This window comes from Nuphar pumila, chromosome 7 (genome assembly GCF_984573655.1).
Source record: "Nuphar pumila chromosome 7, dmNupPumi1.hap1.1, whole genome shotgun sequence".
Taxonomy (NCBI): domain Eukaryota; kingdom Viridiplantae; phylum Streptophyta; class Magnoliopsida; order Nymphaeales; family Nymphaeaceae; genus Nuphar; species Nuphar pumila.
The window spans coordinates 124,950,445-124,969,630 of record NC_143255.1 but is presented as its reverse complement, the minus strand read 5'-3'; the positions used below and the strand labels follow the sequence as shown (position 1 = coordinate 124,969,630).

The 19,186-nt window shown below is 38.6% G+C and overlaps 1 protein-coding gene across 4 annotated transcripts; it reads left to right on the top strand.

Moving 5' to 3' along the window:
- Nucleotides 1–554: 554 nt before the first annotated feature.
- LOC149833348 (uncharacterized) lies at nt 555–18,825 on the top strand. 4 transcript variants are annotated; one of them, XR_016433417.1, is made up of 13 exons: nt 555–670; nt 771–1,479; nt 2,120–2,204; nt 2,316–2,405; nt 13,055–13,128; nt 13,926–14,010; nt 14,089–14,175; nt 15,342–15,463; nt 16,885–16,980; nt 17,072–17,119; nt 17,768–17,840; nt 17,964–18,067; nt 18,517–18,825. XR_016433417.1 is itself a non-coding variant. In XM_090015073.1 (13 exons), the coding sequence occupies exons 1-13, from the start codon at nt 574–576 to the stop codon at nt 18,631–18,633; spliced, it is 1,773 nt and encodes a 590-aa protein (XP_089871199.1). In that variant the 5' UTR covers nt 555–573; the 3' UTR covers nt 18,634–18,825. The 4 variants fall into 4 exon arrangements, 3 of the variants coding, with proteins under 3 accessions (XP_089871199.1, XP_089871200.1, XP_089871201.1); XM_090015073.1 differs by having other exon boundaries at nt 16,885–16,966; XM_090015074.1 differs by lacking the exons at nt 17,964–18,067; nt 18,517–18,825 and having other exon boundaries at nt 557–670; nt 16,885–16,966; nt 17,364–17,838.
- The last annotated feature ends 361 nt before the right edge of the window (nt 18,826–19,186 follow it).

Below are 19,186 nucleotides of genomic sequence, written 5' to 3'. Positions count from 1 at the left end.
GTCAGATGAAAATGCATTTAGTTTGTGTTGAGTAATTGTTGGGTTGATTGGCTTATCACAATCTAAATATACAATTGTTTTTTGAATGATATTTAACAGCAAGCTTTATGATGTTGTGGTTAAAGTTGTGATTTATACTATGGAGGTCAATGGTTAAGTATCATTGTAGGCAATAAATTTGTTGCTAAATACATTCACGTTCACAGCCCTACATGTTTTATTTATCTAGTTACAGGCGTAAAATGATAAGTTCTCATCATGATAGGTTAATCCAAAAACAACCCAACTATAATTTATGATTGGGATCATTTGATTAATCCAAGTAAAACTTTGATGGGCATTTGCAAAGTCGTAAACTTTTTGTATGGGGATGAATTAGGCAGAAACGTTTGGGGGTATTTGATAATTTCCTTAACAAAAAAAAAAAAAAAAGGAGCTGAGCTTGAGCAGCTCTTGTTCGGTTCCTTCGGATCCGTTTTTTGAGGGTCCGATCCATTTCTCACAGCTATAACCGGCACCCTATTTGAAAGAGAAAATCCATTTTCCCAGCGCGCGCTTCGCGAACAGGAAGCGATGGCGGATTCTCTCGACGAGGGATCGATTCGGAACTCGCCTCCCGGAACGAAGCGCCTAACCCTAACCCTCTGCGTCCTCTTCTCCTTCGTTCTAGGTAAACGTCCCGATCCCTTCTCCTCCTTCCTCCCTCTTGATTGTCCCTCTTTCCGGCGTAGAAAACGACGTTCTTGTTTCTCTATTCAAATTTTTTTTAGGGTTTCCCTTTCTTCTGAAGTCGACGGAGATCTACCGCTCGCCTCTTCCCTTCCGATCCATTGACTCCTTCTCGAACCGCCTCGAGACGGACCCGCTCTTGCTCCCTTGCCGCTTACGAGCGGTGTTCTTGGGGTTCGATCGGATCGGAATCGGCGCCGATGAGCTAGGGCTTTCGATATCATTGGAAATCGGGCGGTTGACGGCGGGAGATCTGTGGCACAGCGGTTGCGGAGGTAATGGCTCTGTGGAAGTGGCGATCGATACTGGGAGTGGGTGCCTGCGGAGTGGAGGAGGCGCCAGAGAAGAGCGTTCGTGGCCGTGCGAGCTGCGCGATTCGGTTTTTGGTCGGTTCGAGGTCGATTCCGGGGACAATGATGAGCGAATCGATGAGGCGTTGGAGGAGTCGTATGGGGGGAATGAGGATTGTGGTGGCGATGGGGTTTATACTGTTTTTGTGATCAATGGGGATCGGGGAAAGGTGAGATCTGTGGTTGGGAAGCATCGGCATGCTTGGATTGTTGGGAAATTGTCGGAAGCGGATGCGGTTTCGTTGGTAGGAAGGATTTTTGTGTTGTTCTTCGTTAAGGGTGGTAGGGAGGACGCATTTTCGCAGAGGGGAGAGGAGTCCATGCCGGTGGCAGCGGATGGAAGCGTCGTGCTTTCGTTTAGTCTGCTTAATTCGAACCTAAATGATTGGATCTATGATTGGTATGGTTCTTTAATGCTTGCGTATTTCCGTTCTAATGTCTGCTCCGTGAATGATGAGTTCCATTCTACTTTAATGACATCGTGAGATGGTTTTGTTTTTTCGAGAACATGATAACTGGTGCCTCCTTGTTGATTATCCTTAAAATCGTACAGAATCAATCAACAGAAACCTACGCAAAGAGATGTAGAGGCACAAAAATACAAAGATAACAAAGAGATGTATATGGAATATGGAATGAAGACCAAAGTCCACGAGAGTAGAGAATCTCTTTATTTTTCTTCCTTCCCCTTTTTTCTATTATCTTTTGTAAATTTCCTTCTCAACATCATAAACAAGGGGCTCTCATGGAATGAGGGTCTTGCAAATGAAAGGATTATCAAAAATAGGTTTTCAAGCTTTTCTTTGTTTTTCTTTAAGTTGAAATATAAAGTACCGACTAATGTAATCTTTCTCTATTTGCTGTAAATATGCAAACTTATGATTCCAAGAACAAAGCTATCTTCATTAATAGACATTTTCTATTTGTCCAACAATTGTGAGTTTATGACATACCTGTCACGGTAGCTGAATGATTTTTAATGCCTGCATTTTTATTCACATGACTCTTACACTTTTTCTTTGTTTCCTTCTAAAATTCAGGGATTTCCCGAAGATAGATGACATTTTATTGTCTCCTGTTATCAAGACATTGGCACCTGTAGCTAATATTAGTGTGGAAAGTCAGGTAGTTGCTTGCTTCTCCTCATAGGGTAATGTTCTCCACATGTTCTTTTTCTCCCTATACTGTCGAGTGTCTCACCATTTATGCTTTGTGAACAAAGTTCCTCATTTTCAGGTTTTGTACCACACGCCAAAGGCATCACGCTCCTTTTGGGATGAAAAGTTGTCAAGCTATATCTCTAGCACCAAAGATCTGGCATTTTTTGTACGACTTATTCTCCACTTAAGAACTTTGAACTTTTTACTCTTTAATGTGTTTGTTGATGGTGTCATGCAGCTTATTGTTTTATCTGTTAAATGTTTGCTTATTCCGTGGAAGGTGAGTTTGCTACAAAATGTGATGGATAACTATCTTTGTGCTTAGTAATTGGTTGTTTTGTTGGCATGGAGAATGGAGATGTATCTATTATCATGCTATTAAACCTGATTTCCATGGGATTGAGTAATATTTGTAGTAGATGCTTTGTAATGAGGGGAAATATATTTAGCCTCATCTGCAACTAATTAACCAGTTTATGTAATGGCTACATTATGAAGTAGCTCATATTATACAAGGGATCAACCCACAATCTCTTGATCTGTTAACAATAATACTATTGTTTCCTAAAACTGAAGTGGAACAGGGAAGTTTCCTTCTATTATTTTCTAAAATAAATGGCAAGCTGCAAAATTATGGCAGTTTGAGTAGGGAAATAGCTTGGTGTAAGTCGTTTCTTGATTATGATTTTGTGGCTAGGTTGGAGCCCACACTTTATTAGCTTTCCCGATACATTAGTAGACACAACATTTGGACAAAAGCGTGTAGACGCACACACATACGTGTGTGTGTGTGTGTGTGTGTGTGTGTGTGTGTGTCTTAGTTAAAGTTTGAAGTATTACTGAATTATTGCTTTCAATAGATTTGCATGTGTGTGTGTGTTTGTATGTATACTTGTTTCTTAGTTAAAATTTGAAAGTATTACTGAATTATTGCTTTCAATAGACTTGCATGGCTTAGATCACGTCCAAGAGAGAGAGAGACATCAAATAGAGGAGAGAGCATAGAAGGAAAAAGAAGAGAAGAGAGAGAATCAATTCAATTCTATAAAATGCATAATTTGATAAACTCCAAAATGAAATCTGAGGCCACCATATATAGTGATTGTCTTGGGTTGGGTTGAACTCCAATCTAAAATAGATCTAACCCATAAACCCCATGCACCCTTAATTACCAAAACAATGCATTAATAACAAGGAAATAGTTTATGCTAGACCATTTCACCAAATAAGAAAGAAGGAGAGAAAGGGGGAGACATCCCCCTACAACCCAATTTAGAAAGTAGCTCTCCTTCCTCTCTCCTTCACAAGGTGCCCCCCACTTATGGACTTTGTGGCTCCTCTAATTTAGTCATTTTTTTTGTATTCATGTGCCAAGTGTCCTCACAAGTTATGAAAGTTTCTTTCATTTTAGGGAGTTCTCCTTGTGTGCCATGTGTCCTCCTTGTAGGACCCATATCCTCTTCCCTTGCTTGAATAGAAAGAGGATATGTGTCTTTTGAATTTTTACCAAGCTTTTGGTGCCTATTTAAGACCATAAAGAGCTTTACCTTTAGGGATACTTGTACCGGGTGGTGCGTCCATATATACTTCTTCAACTAAGTTTTTATTAAGAAAATCATTTTTGGCATCCATTTGAAAGATATGTCATTTTCTAATAGAGGCTAAGGCTATTAAGGTGGCCCCCACTTATGGACTTTGTGGCTCCTCTAATTTAGTCATTTTTTTTTTGTATTCATGTGCCAAGTGTCCTCACAAGTTATGAAAGTTTCTCTCATTTTAGGGAGTTCTCCTTGTGTGCCATGTGTCCTCCTTGTAGGACCCATATCCTATTCCCTTGCTTGAATAGAAAGAGGATATGTGTCTTTTGAATTTTTACCAAGCTTTTGGTGCCTATTTAAGACCATAAAGAGCTTTACCCTTTGGGATACTTGTACTAGGTGGTGTGTCCATATATATTTCTTCAACTAAGTTTTTATTAAGAAAATCAATTTTGGCATCCATTTGAAAGATATGTCATTTTCTAATAGAGGCTAAGGCTATTAAGGTCCTAACTGTGGTCTTCCTAACAACTAGAGAAAATGTTTCTTCGTAACCTATGTCATAGTCTTGGGAATATCGCTTGGCAACTAATCTGACTTTATATATTTCAAGAGTGCCATCACTCTTGGTTTTAACCTTATATACCCCACCTACAAGTTTCTTTCCTTATGAAATGTCTTGAATAGTCCAAGTGTTAGCTTTTTCTAAGGCTTTTAATTTTGCTCTCATGGCTTATACCCATTCACCATGTTCTTTGGCTTGAGCATAGGTCGAAGGTTCTATATACGAGTGTATTAATGCAATGAATGCCTTATAGTTGTGAGAAAAAGATTCGTAAGAAACAAATTTACGTGGAGGTTTAGAGACTTTAGATGACCTGGTTTGTACTTCCAAACATTTTTCTAGTGCCCATGGAAGATTATGATCCTTACGCCTGGAGTATTGCAAACAATTGGTGTCCCTATGGGTTTGCTCTTTATTAATTACATTATGTTCTGTATCTATGACATCTTGACCATCATCAGGGTCACATTCATGCTTTAAAGTCAAATCTAAAATAAAGGGGTACTCGGTTACTTCCCTAGCATTTTCGAAATAAAAAAAACCTTTTCTTTTCCAAGAAGGATACATTTCTTAAAACATACAATTTTTTTATTTTGAAAGTAAAAATACCTATAGCCTTTTTGGTTATTTGCATAACCCAAGAAGGTACATGGTATGAGACAGGGAGAGAGTTTATCATTCTTGTTAGTGAAAACAAAACATTTGACTCAAAAACTCTTAATTTGAAGTAATCAGGAGTTGATTTAACAAGTTTTTCAATTAGAGTTATGTTTTTTAAAGAAGAAGATGACATTTTGTTAATGAGATAAATATCAGTTAAGGCTGCTTCAACCCAATATTCTTTTGGTACTTTGTTTGCTATTAATAAGGTCCTAGTAGTTTCCGTAATGTGTGTTTTTGTTCGGCCAAACCATTTTGTTATGGTGTGTGAGGACAAGATCTTTGATGTGTGATGATGCCATATAAATTGAGATAATCCTTAAATTCTTTTAACAAAAATTCTCCCCCCTTGAATCACTACAAAAAATGAAAATATCATTTTGAAACTTATTCTTAACCATTTTGTGAAATGTTTGAAAATGTAAGAAAACCTCAGATTTATGTTTAAGCAAGTAAATCTAAGTATGCCTAAAGAAATCATCAACAAAAAATATATAATATGCGTATCTACCTTTTGATATAACCGGTGTTGGACCTCACATATCCGAATGTATTAACTCAAGTGGCTTAGAAGAAACAAACGATCTATCATGAAATGGTAATCTCTTCATTTTATCAAGAATATAGTCTTTAGAAGCAAAATTTTCTTAAACTTATAAAATGGTGGATTTTGGATATATAAGGATGATCAATTCTTTTGTGTCATAGATTCATGTCCTATTTCTGAACACTATAACAAAAAATATTGTTGGGTAATTCCAACACCTCTTTCTCTATGGCCTTCCCCAGTCAGCCTTGTACCCAACAACCATCAGAAGAGAAGCAAATGTTACATCTATAATCAGATATTTGAGAGACAAATAAAAGATTTAAATTTAACTTGGGAATATATCTAACTTTTAGGATAATTTTTTTTTGGAGTTTTAAAAATTTATGAATTTTTCTATTCTTTTTATTTCAAGAGATAGTACCATTGGCCGTGAAAACATTTGACACTCTTGAGTTGTTATGACATTCAAACAAAATATTACTATTCGGGGTCATGAAAAGAAGCACCAGAGTCAAGAAGGCAAGGAGATTTTCTGAGATTGAAAAATGATGAAACAACGGCTCCAGTTGAGGCTTTAGTTAAGGAAGATGCTCCTTTAAGAATAGGTTGAAGTATTTCCATTAGTTACGCTATAGATACAAGTGCATCTTGATTGCTTTGGCCTTTTGATTATTGTAATGTGCCAGCCAAAGCTACTTTCTTTTCATCTCTTCTTTTTAATTTGGGGCATTGAGGCCTATAATGTTCCGGTTCATGGCAATGGTGGCAAAACACTCTTTTTGTCATAATCATTGCCTTGTCTTTTGAAACAAGGCGGTGTATCGCTACACATTTTTTCGGTCTAGATAAGGTTAGAATGAAATCATCTTCATTATTTGAAGTATGCTTTTTTAGCCTATTCTCCTCCATAGTTAATTCATCAATAGTGTCAATGATAAAAAAACTTTTTCTCTTTATAGAAGGGCCGATTTGGTGGTTTCAAATTCCGGCTTCAGACCATTCACAAATTGGTAAAAGTGTTCCATATTAAGTTGTTTTTTTGTGAAGCATCTATTAAAGACACATTAACAACAACCCACGAAATGGCACAAATGAAAAGACTCAAGAGTAAAAGAATAATCGTTATTTAATTCACATAAAATGCTTAAAAAACATTAATACAATGAGAGGGAAATGACCCCTATTTATGCACATAAGTGAGAGGAAGAAATGGGCTTTAAAGGGACTCAAATAGAGTCGTTGGAGCTAGTCCAATGGCGCCGTTGGACTAGCTCCAACGGATCTTAAACTAGCCAGCGACAATGTGTTAGTTAAAGTCTAGTTCAAAATGAACTAGACAAACTAAAAAGAGAAAAATAAATAAAAGAAAAGAAAAAATATAAATATACATATATTATATATATTTATATAATACGTGTATATACATTGGTATATATACATAGTATATATATATTACATATATATATTATATGTATAACTAAATATATTCACTTTTTAACACCCACTCCATTGAAGCAAAAAATGGAGACATCAAATCCTACTAAAATCAAAAGAATATCAAAATAAATTAGGGCCAAATTGAGACCGTAACAAACCACCACGTTCTACACTACTTTACCTCCAAAGTGGGAGAGACCAATGCACAACTGATTGGCCACTCCACCCAGGTCAAATATGTAAACTTGGTCATTGCCGTTTGGCCATATAGTTCTTCATTACCGTCGAGAAGTCTCACTTGATGGGCTCTAAGTTTTCATGCCATTAGACTGCGAATACCACATGGACTTTAAAGACAGGAAGCTGATATAGATCAACCATAGGGCTCGCTCCTAAGAGCTTCACGATCACATTTGGGCAGACCACAACACCTTTGTATTTTGTCCAATCACCGACCATACGATTGAACCCAGGGTGCTCTTTATAATAGCCCCGATAACATTTTGCCTAACAAAATTATAGGTGCTCCCCATATCAATAAACACGTATACCTCATGACTTTGCACCTCGCCATGGATCTCCAACAAATTTGGTGTTGACACGCTTGTGAGAGCTTTGATAAGGGAGGCCATGAGGCTATTCCACCTTCACATCCTTATCACTAGCCGATTTAACATCAGACAATTTAAACTCACTACCCAATTCTTGAACATGTGAATCGATTGGCTGGTTTGGCATCTGCAGGGCAAACTCTTTATTTTGTTTTTCTTCTCACAACTTATCCACCCTGCAGGTCTCCTACAGGATGTGACTTGGTTGCTTTGACGGATCTCCGAACAAGGCAACTCACATTTTTGCCACCAAGACCTTTTTATTAAACTCCTTGACCCCCAAACTTGGAGTGTCATGCTCCCCACGTGATAGATCTCTATAATTTTCTCATACCTCCCTGAAGTGAATTCTCTCTTCATAGAATCTAGACATTGATAACTCATGCCCCCAAGCTAGTATATCAAACACACTCTTGCACACATGCCAAGCCACCTTATCGAGACGTCTTAGGATGTGAGCAACTTGTGGGTTTGTCTCTTCTGCTAGATGCTCCCTGATTGTAGTATCAACTTGAAGGTTTGCCTCAATGAGAGTGTCCATCACCGTCGTAGATGGTTTCTACTTCAACGCTTTCATATCTAACTTGATGCAGCACAGAGGATCGGTTTGCACACCCCTTGGTGATGGCGGACGAGACACGACTTTGTCTGGGCTTTGACGCGGTGAAGGAATCGCAGTGTTGTGTTTTCGATGAGCACCGCTTGTGGTTGCTGGGGCGGTGAAGAAATATTTGACGCCCCGTTAACGGGCTGCCTTTGGCAGCACTTTTGATGCAGCGAAGCAACCTGGACCACGGCCTTCACGCTGGGTGTTGACGTTGAGGAATACGAGTCAGAGAGGAGGTCGATGCTGTCCTTTAGTGGACTGACGTTGGATGATTTCCCAAGGCCTCGACTGTGCAGTACACAGTAATCCAATGGCAGTGTGAAGAAAAGGATGCTCGGATCAATGTATGCGAGCCACAATGTATTAAAAAACTAATAACTCTTACAAATTGAGAATACTAACAGTGAAGGAAAAACAATAACAGGCAAAAAGTAAATAGAATCATTGGAAAGGGATAAAGAAAAAAAATAAAACAGCAATGGAACGTGCGGCTGCAGAAAAGAACAAAGGAAACTGTTTTTTTTTTTTAATTTCTTCATCGTGTTCCCTGCACGCAACCCTAAGATGGGTATTTAAAGGTTGCTGTTGGATCTGGGTCTCGGGTCCGGTTCTCGAACCCGAGACCACTCCTGAGTGTTGCTGGATCTGGGGCGTCCTGGCCTGTACTCTATGTGCTCGTGGACGTCCCGGACCTGCTCTGCATCATTCTCCCTTGGTTGGGAAGAAGTCGGCTTTGACGACTTGTTGTCACCACGGTATGCATATAAATCAGACACATTGACTATAGGCAACATGCATCGATATTCCTGGGTGATTCCAAATTAAAACTTGTAGATTGGTTTTGAAATTGATCCTATGGCACCCCATGGAAGCACAAGCTGAATTTTTGTCCCTCCAGCACGCAGTCTTAAGGGTTTGGCTAGAATCCCAACAATACAAGCATGCTTACCAAAAACCGTTTCACCTTATGAAAACTTCACTATACCTGCCCCGAATGCATAGTGGCTCTACTCACCGTCCATAGAGAAATCCCCGTTCAGGATCTCGTTCCCAAAAGCAAACCCAAATGGCTTCAAAAGATCAATTATTGCTGGAATGTTCCATGTTCCGTAAAGAGGCCTGTCAAACCATAATAATATTATTTGCAGTCAACTCCCAAACCTTTTCGACAAATGGAAGGTCTAAGTAATCAGGTCCACCAATATGCAAATCTAAGACGTCCATATTTGTTGCAATGGCATAATTGAATTCATCAAGAAACCATGATGGATATGACACCATCTGCTGGATGGTCGCGCAACCGACATCCTTGCGCAGGCCCGCCTCAATGTCATTCGGTTGCACGTCGGGACCCTGCAGGCCCGACCCACCTTGTGGCACGAGCTCCCGAGCGCGAGGCCACAAGCCCAGGCCGGGGACAGGACCCAGCGTAACGTTGTGGTCTTGCAGCTCGGGCCTAGCGACGGTAATATCAACAGGGTTAATCGCGCACGCGCCTAACTGATTCAATTGCACTGCGTGCACATCCACCTTGGATTCAAGCGCATCCATCGGGGCTTCGACCCCATCCATGCGCTTCGACAGACCGGCTATCTCTTTTTCTAGGCATAGCATATCTTCCTGCATCTCTGTCAACTTGTTGAGTAGCCGCTTCATGATCTCCTCTCATGCCTTTCCGCTCATAGGACCGTTCCTCGCTTCTTGCGTCATGCCGTTGACGAAAGAGGAGGGACTGGGCCCTGATACTATTTGATGCAGCACAGAGGATCGGTTTGCACGCCCCTTGGTGATGGCGGACGAGACACGACTTTGTCTGGGCTTTGACGCGGTAAAGGAACCGCAGCGTTGTGTTTTCGATGAGCACCGCTTGTGGTTGCTGGGGCGGTGAAGGAATATTTGACGCCCCGTTAACGGGCTGCCTTTGGCAGCACTTTTGATGCAGCAAAGCAACCTGGACCACGGCCTTCACACTGGGTGTTGACGTTGAGGAATACGAGTCAGAGAGGAGGTCGATGCTGTCCTTTAGTGGACTGACGTTGGATGATTTCCCAAGGCCTCGACTGTGCAGTACACAGTAATCCAATGGCAGTGTGAAGAAAAGGATGCTCGGATCAATGTATGCGAGCCACAATGTATTAAAAAACTGGTAACTCTTACAAATTGAGAATACTAACAGTGAAGGAAAAACAATGACAGGCAAAAAGTAAATAGAATCATTGGAAAGGGATAAAGAAAAAAAATAAAACAGCAATGGAACGTGCGGCTGCAGAAAAGAACAAAGGAAACTGTTTTTTTTTTAATTTCTTCATCGTGTTCCCTGCACGCAACCCTAAGATGGGTATTTAAAGGCTGCAGTACCACTCCTGAGTACTGCTGGATCTGGGGCGTCCCGGCCTGTACTCTCTGTGCTCATAGACGTCCCGGACCTGCTCTGCATCATAACTCCAGGCATGTCAGATCAAGGTTCTAGCCAGTATAAAGATGACCAAGGTCACTGCTTGTCATGACTAGGGATCGGTTCTCCAAGAGAAACAAGTCGATCACAGTCAAGGAAAATCAAGTTGTGATACAAAATTTGTATCTCAAGATACAAACCACAAAAAATTTTGAAATTTGGTCAGAATTTGGCCAATAGAAATACGATCACACACACCAAATTTTAGACATGAATTCAAAAGAGATTGGGAGATACGAATTTCTGAATGGGGACCAATTTCTTGATTCTGGGCCATTCTAGGTAGTTCAGAGGTACCAGAACAAGTTGTACTTCAAAATTCAAATTTCTTCGCACATGTGTCCAAAAAATCTAAAAATTTGATAGGGGTTAGACAACACCTAGATAATCAGAGCGAAACTCCCAAGTGTTGGAGCTCAGTGAATTTTTGAAGTAGGTCTCAATTCTAGGTCATTGTCATAATTGGTCCGGTTGGGAGAATTTTATAGGGCCAACGAGGGCAGATTTGTGCCAGATTTTTTTTGCAGCCTATTCTCAACATGTGGGGGAGATAGAAAATTATTTTTTGGATGCAGACTCACCCGATCACAATTTTTGGAAGTTGATCATGCATCTGATCTTGAACTGAAATCCTGTCTCTTGCCAGAAATCTGGGCCCAACTTGGGAGGGGCCTACCGGGGTCGATACGACTCCGATTTGGGTGAAATAAGATTCTAAACTAATCCTCCATATGCGTAGAATATGTATTGAAATTCTTAGAGCCAATGGACTCCTCTACAGGTCACACAAACCAAAACACATTTAACTGTCTAGAGCACTCAATTGGGACAGGGTCTGTTGACTATGCATCCAATCTCCGGTGGCCATATCCCGCTTCCCGTCCTTAGATATGAGTTTCAATAGTTATGAAACTCTGTAAAATCCTCGGGGCTTTTGCTTTGATACCACTTGTTACAACCTGAATTTTAGGCATGCAGTTTCAATCTCAGGACATCTGGGTTATGGGGTGCATCTGGGTAGACCGGTGGGCTAAAACGTGATTGTTTTGGAATCAAGTGAGTGGATTTGGTTATTGCAAGTTCCTAAGCGTGTGAAATCAGTTTCAAAGTATCTAGGTGACTGCTAGGGACGTGTACTGGCTGAGCACACTGGAAAAAGGTCTGGACATGTTCTAGGATACTAGGTATGTGAAACAGTCCAAGGAACAGGACTGCATTGCTCTACCAGAAGCGGTTTGGGTTCCTACGACTCTACAAGGTATGAGTGGGCTTTAAGCTACTCTTAAGAGATGGAATACCATTAGAAAGGTCTGAGAGACACCACGGACGAAGGCGGATCAGCAGAACCACGGCTGATGGCACTAACAACGTCACCGTTTAACTACTGAAAGAGGGCAGGATCCAATTCACTTGCTTGCCGCCACAAGTTCTTTTATTTTATACAAACGATGATGCTTTCTTGACTATCTCTTTCCTCTTTCCTCAGGTGATGGCATAAGAGCTAGAGGTAGGTCACCATTCTGGAAAATAGCAGCAGCACTAAGAGTGGGAAGGCGTAACATATGAAACCTAATCTCCGCATATGCAAAAGTCTCAACATTTATATAGACATGCTTTTAGCTCACATTTAGCAATTATTTGTGGATAAGGTGAAATTCACCTCATCTAGACATGCTTAGACTATAAACCAATGTTGCCAGTCGAGGAAGTGGGAAGCGAGACATTTCTAAAATTTTAGGAAGCGTAGAATGACTTGAAAGCGACATAGGAATCAAATCAGAATCGAAGGGGAAACGAAGAAGGAAGCGACCTAAGATTCAAATCGGAAGCGAATAAGAATCGAGCTTTCTTGATTTTGGGTTAAAAATTTTTATCAAAAGCTAAAACTGTCTAAGCCCCCACCCTAAAAAAAGGAAACTCACTTCCTGTTATTGGGAAGTGAGCTTCCCAATTAAAATATTTGCTTCCCCACGCGTTTCGGAAGCACCGTGTTTTGCGCTTCCGAAATGCGTTTCGGAGAAGCACACTTTCCCATGTTCTATAGTGTTTCCAGTAACCCTGATATAAACAGGGTCTTAGACTCTTCGTTGAAGATCATTTAATCAAACAAACCCTCAAGTCTCAATGTTCATCCTTTTAGCTAGCCTTCTCCTCCTCTCTTCTAAAGGAAATGCTAGAGCAAGGCTGAATTTCCTTGAATTTTTGTCTTTTAAAAAATTATGTGTCGGGGACATCCTTTTACTGGTTATGCTGTATGTTAAGACTTGCTGTGATAGTCATGTTCATGCTATATTCATCTTGTTCTTTCTGTGAGCACTTAGTTAAATTTATGGCCCATCTGCTTCAGACCATGCAACCACTTTCTGTTACTTACATTTGGATAATTTCATAGGTAAATTCAAATGAATGGCATTTGGATACCTCAGTAGCTGCTGCTGGAAGATCGAAGATTCTGCAGTTTGTGGTGTATAGTCTTCCACCTCTATCCTTTTATTTTCAGAGTGTTCTTACTTCTTATAAGTCGGTTATTCAATATTGTGTTAGCCTATGATGAGTATTTTGATTGAAGTACTACTTGGTTTTTTTATGAATACAAGAACATTGCTCGTCATCTTTTTTGTATTTAAGCTTCATTTCTTTCTTTACTATTTTTTTTATAGAAATACAGAATTCATTGTGGATTTATTTGAAATTTGTTAGGTTCTATTAAAAATCATAATCTATTAAAAATCATAAATTTGTCATCCAAATTCCTCTACATTCTATATAAGTAACTATCTGTAAGTGCAACATATTGATTACTAATGAAAAATGATTTTGATAGGCGAACTTCATCAGCATCTATCAAGGACACGATCTTGCAAATTAGAATTCCCCATCTTAGTCACCTCTTTCATGCCCATGTTTCCAGTTGCTGCAATCTGCCTTGTCGTTCTGCCAGTCATGTTAGGAATGCAAGTCTAGATGCTTTTATTATATCTTTTGGTATACATCTAGTTAGTAAGCTAATTTTGGATGAAAATTCATGAGCATAACGTGTACAGGTGTATGTTGGATGGCTGATTCTGCAACATGAACGAGTTTGTAAACACTTATTAATTATTATCCAATGTTTCTTTTTTTTCTTGTTGTGGTGATCATCTCAATGCTTATTCACTGATTACTTTTGAGCATAAAAACTTGCCCTGCCACCGTGAGTTTGATATAAAAATAAGATTTAAGAAATCTCATAATCATTAATGTTTGGGTTTTATTTTCGATAGTTATATACCATCTGCAGAAGAGTGCCCTCTGGTTCTGCAACTTCCTAATGGCGACATTTCTGTTACCAATGGATTTATATCTCCAGTAAGTTCCACTACCTGAAACTTGCTGGGCTACTTATTTTTGTATGGGCTTTCTCATTCTCATAGTACCGTTCTTTAGATGTGGGGAGGCGTTATTTGGAACCCACCTGGCTGTTCGAAGAATTCTCAAAGAGTGCAACCTTCAAAGAGTTCTCTTTCTTCCCAGGTATCACTGATAATGTGTAGTAGACAGTAGATTGCGTAATGGCTTTTGGGATTGTATGTTTACTGGAATTTTACTGTTTTATGAGTTTGGCATTCTATTTCTGTCATTTTTCATTTTGCAGATGGGATTTGTTATTTTTTCAAAATAATCTGAGTTAAATGTTTGTTGAGTCCCTTTTGTTTGCAACTTTTCTTCTTTTTAAAGGTACTTTTAAGTAGCAAACTTGTCATACCCATTGTGAAACGATTTACTGGACCTACCGGGGATTGGTTGCACATGCTGGATTGCAGGTTGTTAGTAACCAGATCACTAAAATCAGTGACCGAATTTTTCATGTCTTTAGATTTTGACAAGAAAAAAAGGCTGATTTTTGTTTTCCCTTCTCCCATGTATGGGTCCTAACTTTCTATTTTTTATGATCTGTTATGGGTATTATATTGAACTGGATACCAGAAGCTGTCTAATATCTAGCTAGTAGTTAAATGATGTACAGCCCACTACCCACAACTGACAATCCATGATCCTTAATGGCTATGGTTATGTCTAGTTTCTTGTGTGAAGTGGCCGGGGTTTCCATGAGGGCAACTTGTGATAATAAATCTTCTAAAAGCATACTCTAGGGCATGCTATGCCATGATATGTAGAGACTTGTCATCATAAAAGCTGATTTTTTCTTTACAAAGAAATTTCAGTTCTGCAAATGCTGTTGGCTTAAAAATATCAGAGGCTTAAAGATGGTGAAAATCTAAGCTTCACTGCAGTTATTATTTAATTTCCAAATTTTTCTGCCAACTGGAACTTTTTTCAGCCGCACTTTCTTATTAACCTTATTTCTCTGTTTGTAAGTTGTAAAATAGGAAATATGGAGCTGTTATTTGCTTTTGGTACAAGTTGTTACCATGCTACTTCACTGCAATAGCTTGAAACTTTGAATATCATTTGAAATGTTTGTGTGCATGTTTTATATTGTCAATGTGCACCAAAAGCAAGTATTTTGGATATTGATTGATTATTTGATTTGCTCTTATAGTCTGTCTGCAAGTATTTTGAATGCTGATTGCTCTTATTAACCAATCCCTCTTTTTTTCTTAATTGTATAGTAGACTAGTAGTTTGTTGTTGAGTTCAAATACATGTTCTTATTGATGCTTGTATAATTTGCAACAGGATCTGGAACAAGTCTTTAAAGTTTTTATAGGGCAACTGAGGCTGCTTTTTGCTCTTCTTTCTGACAATTCACAGAGTGAGGACTTGAACGTCTTAGCCAGTGAAACAGGCTTTACAGCATGGTCAGTGCTCAATTAGCATATCATTTTACTTGTAGACATCCAATTCCAGATTAAACAATGATTCTAATTTTGCCTGTTCATCTTGGCTGGAAACTGAGATCAGAGGTATTCTTTTGGCTATGAGAGCCTAGTGTGAAACTTTTTTTTTTCAATACTGGCATTTTCATATTATTGATTACAGTTAACATGCATACCTGCCATATTATTCTTGCAATTGTACAGGCTTTGGAAAGCATAGTTGCTAGGAAATCCACACTAGTGTCCTTGCTTGTTTGGTTCTGTGTATAATTGTGTGCTGCATCTCTTCACTTATGTGAGCAGAACCATGGTTCTTCCTACATGTTGTAGTCTAGCTATTCGTCCTTTCATGTACTTTGTGATGAACATATAGTTAATTTGATTTTTCTATTTTATTTTTGAGCAATTTCTTACAATATTACATCACTGCTTTATGTGTTGCAAAAATCTTGCTTTAAATTTTGATTTTGTTATTGTTCTTGCTTGGTACTTGTCTTTGAGAGCTTCAAACTAATTGCATTTGTTACCATGAGATGCCTCTGATGATCACCTTCACTAATATTCTGACCATGGAGAAAAACTTCCAATTCTCACAAAAAATCTGTGTTGAGAAACTCTTGATAAATTAGTTTGTCCTTATGTTTTGCATCTGATCGTCTGAACAACTATTATCTTGAAAAGAAGTTTTAGATTACTGGGAAACCTTGATGAGAGAGATGTAATTGTAGCCAATTGTCTATGTACAACTATGTTGATGTGAGACCTATCATCCTGAGGTCTCTAGGTACGTCAGAAACCACTGGTACAGGTTCATATGAGACCTATCTTACTGAGTTCTAGGCACGTCAGAAACACTGGTACATGCAGCCTGAAGAAAAAATTTTACTTTCATTTTGATGCGTTTGGTTTTCTTTACAAGGGAAAACCCCATTTGCATATATGTTGCTTCCAGATTTCAACTTCATTTTCTATTATGTCATGGTCTGGGCCATCATTACATAAATGATTTCACGACTTTGGCTTGTGCTTCTCCAATCTTTTTCCTGTTTTTTTATGTAATAAAACCTACTGAGGAACATGATTCTTCCGATCAATCCCTTGTTAATATTTGATAACTGGTCACATGAAAACGTCAATGATTTTTATCAGAATTATTTCTTTGACCTCCATAAAAAGTGGAAATAATCTCCATCTCTTACTCTAGTGCATTGATGCTAGAACTGTTCCTAGCAATTAGACTTAAGTCTCTTAAATCATGCTATGTATCCCATCGATTTGAAATTATTTTTCCCTGCAAATGGAAAGCATGATCCCTTTGAGATCCACATATGCTTAATTGCCTGAAGATTTTTTATTGCTTAATGTGTTGACACATATCCCATGGTGCTGTTTTGTACTTGCAGGGAGCTTGATTTCTTGATTCGCCGCCATGCATCTTTTAATCTTTTATCTTGTGCAGCAACTCTTGGCTCTCTTTCTAGATTGGTGTGTGTTTTTTGGTTCGTAACAAAGTTGCGACTTAGAAGCATCCAGTATTTTCTGTTCCTATTTTTTAAATCATGTATTTATCAGTTGATGTTTCCTGTGCAGGTCCAATCCCTTCCAAGTATGATTGTCATGGATGAAATAGGGACCCAGGTAACATGTTCCATTTCTTTTTATGCACTTCAACTTCAACATTTTATGTATTCTGATTCTTATATTTCTTAAGGGGATGCTGCACTTGCATGTCTTGTTATTTTTGCTGTTTCTGTTATTGTTGTTGGTGGTGTTATTATTATTATTTCTTCACATTGATCACTATAGAAATGAAGAAGGGTTTCATGGTTGTAATAGTTTTAAAATTAAATATTTAGATGCTTTTTACGTGTTTCTTATGCAGGGAAGTCTCATTCTAATTGAATTCTCACCAGGGTCAGAAATTTCAAAATAAGTAGGGCTTTGAAGAAAGTGCTAGTGGTAGATGGTTTAGTAGGTGATGGAGATCATGTTTGTGATTTCATTCCAACGATCTACAATATGATCAACCTTACCTGCTCAGTAATTTATAGATGTTTTATGGCATCTTTGAAGTGGTTCCATAAAGATTTGTTTCTCTTAGCTATCTAGCTAGGAGACACTTGAAATTTATAATAACTGGAGCGTAGACCATTGAGCTGTTAATGTTTTTCCAACCTCTCCATCACTCCCTATCAAACAACTCTTCCTTCCAGCAATCTTGGATAACTCTTTGCCTATTCTAATTTTTCATATTTTTTCTTGTGGTAATTATTGTGCTCTGTAAAGGTGAAGTTATCGCTTGAAGCATCAACTTCAGCTCAGAAGATTGCATCTCAGGGAGATTATGACGCTGTTGCATGTATGTATCTTTCAAACTCTGGATATTCTTTCAAAATTAAAATACATGAATTTGTAGTGTATCTCTGCATTATGTGCTTAGATTTGCGGAGACATTAACGACTGCACTCACATTTTTGTGCAGTATCTTCTCGGCAAGCAAGAGCACTAGCTGAAGACGCTTTTTTCCATCCATCAATTATGTCGCTCCTTTATTTTCCCATTGAGCACCACATAGCCATATACATGGTAAGTAACAAGCCAACCATATGAACAGCACACAGAGAACATTTAACATATGTGAGAGTACCTCAAATTTCTCTAGGCATGAAATGTCCTTGTGCTTGTGATTTCCAAAGATCTTTCCTGTTCGAATGTCTATTTTTTTTCGTTATTTGCATTTTTGTTTAAAGCTGTCATGAAAGGAAAAAGTGACTTTTTACCCAATGTTTTCTGATCACATTGGTTTTCTTGCTATTTCCCATTCTAAACGGAACTGTACATATTTCCTGCCTTCATTTTTATTTTCCCATTTCAAACTCTTGGAAATAAAAAAATAAAAAATATGAAGCTTGAAAATTCCGATCCCATCTGTCTGTAAAAGGTGTCAGATTGAGACATGGTTCTTGCACCACCTATTCATTGTTTCAGTTTTCCTGATTATGCAACGCATGTCTGTTTGGATTTCCATGCAACAGCCTTTCTTTGTTCCAGTGCTGATGCATGTTTTCCTAGCAACCTTCAAAGAAGTGAAATGGTACCGGCAAAAAAGGGCAAGATTTCTTGCATGGAAAAGTAAAGCAACATCCTCCTGATTCTGTGAAAGCAATGTCACCGAGGAAGAGGGAGAAAAATCATCTAATATGATCAAACTCGCGTTTAGCCAGTGTTGATTGCCAGTTTTCTGCTATGAAAGTTTACTTTTGCTCATATATATTATTGGAAGTGTAAAACGAAACAGCTCCAAAATGTGCTCATCTGCAGAGAAAGAAATTTTGTTTTTGGTTCCTAGGAGACTTGGATGTGCCCTTTGTGAGTTGATCTTGTTATATCTTCTAGGATTAATATTTTCTTAACTCCTGATAGATGAGAATGTTGTGATAATATTAGGGATGGGCAACAGGCCAAGCTGATCCGGCCTGTCATGGCCTCGGTTTGGGTCAAGGTTTTAGGCCCGGGACTGTTTGCTACTGGGCCGAAACCCGACCCAGGTTGGCCCAGCAGGCTAGATCTATTTATTATTTTTTTAATAATATAAAAATTAAAATAAATTAATTAATTGCATAGTAACTTGGTAACTATTATTATTTTACCTAATTTGTTGCATTAATTTTTTAAAAACTAGAAAGATAATTAGTTGGGTCTTTG

Coding starts and splice junctions, on each gene's coding strand:
- LOC149833348 (XM_090015073.1), top strand. CDS start 574: ATGGCGGATTCTCTCGACGAGGGATCGATTCGGAACTCGCCTCCCGGA. Junction 15,464..16,884: donor GAAACAGGCTTTACAGCATG/GTCAGTGCTCAA, acceptor TTGTACTTGCAG/GGAGCTTGATTTCTTGATTC. Junction 18,068..18,516: donor ACCACATAGCCATATACATG/GTAAGTAACAAG, acceptor TCCATGCAACAG/CCTTTCTTTGTTCCAGTGCT.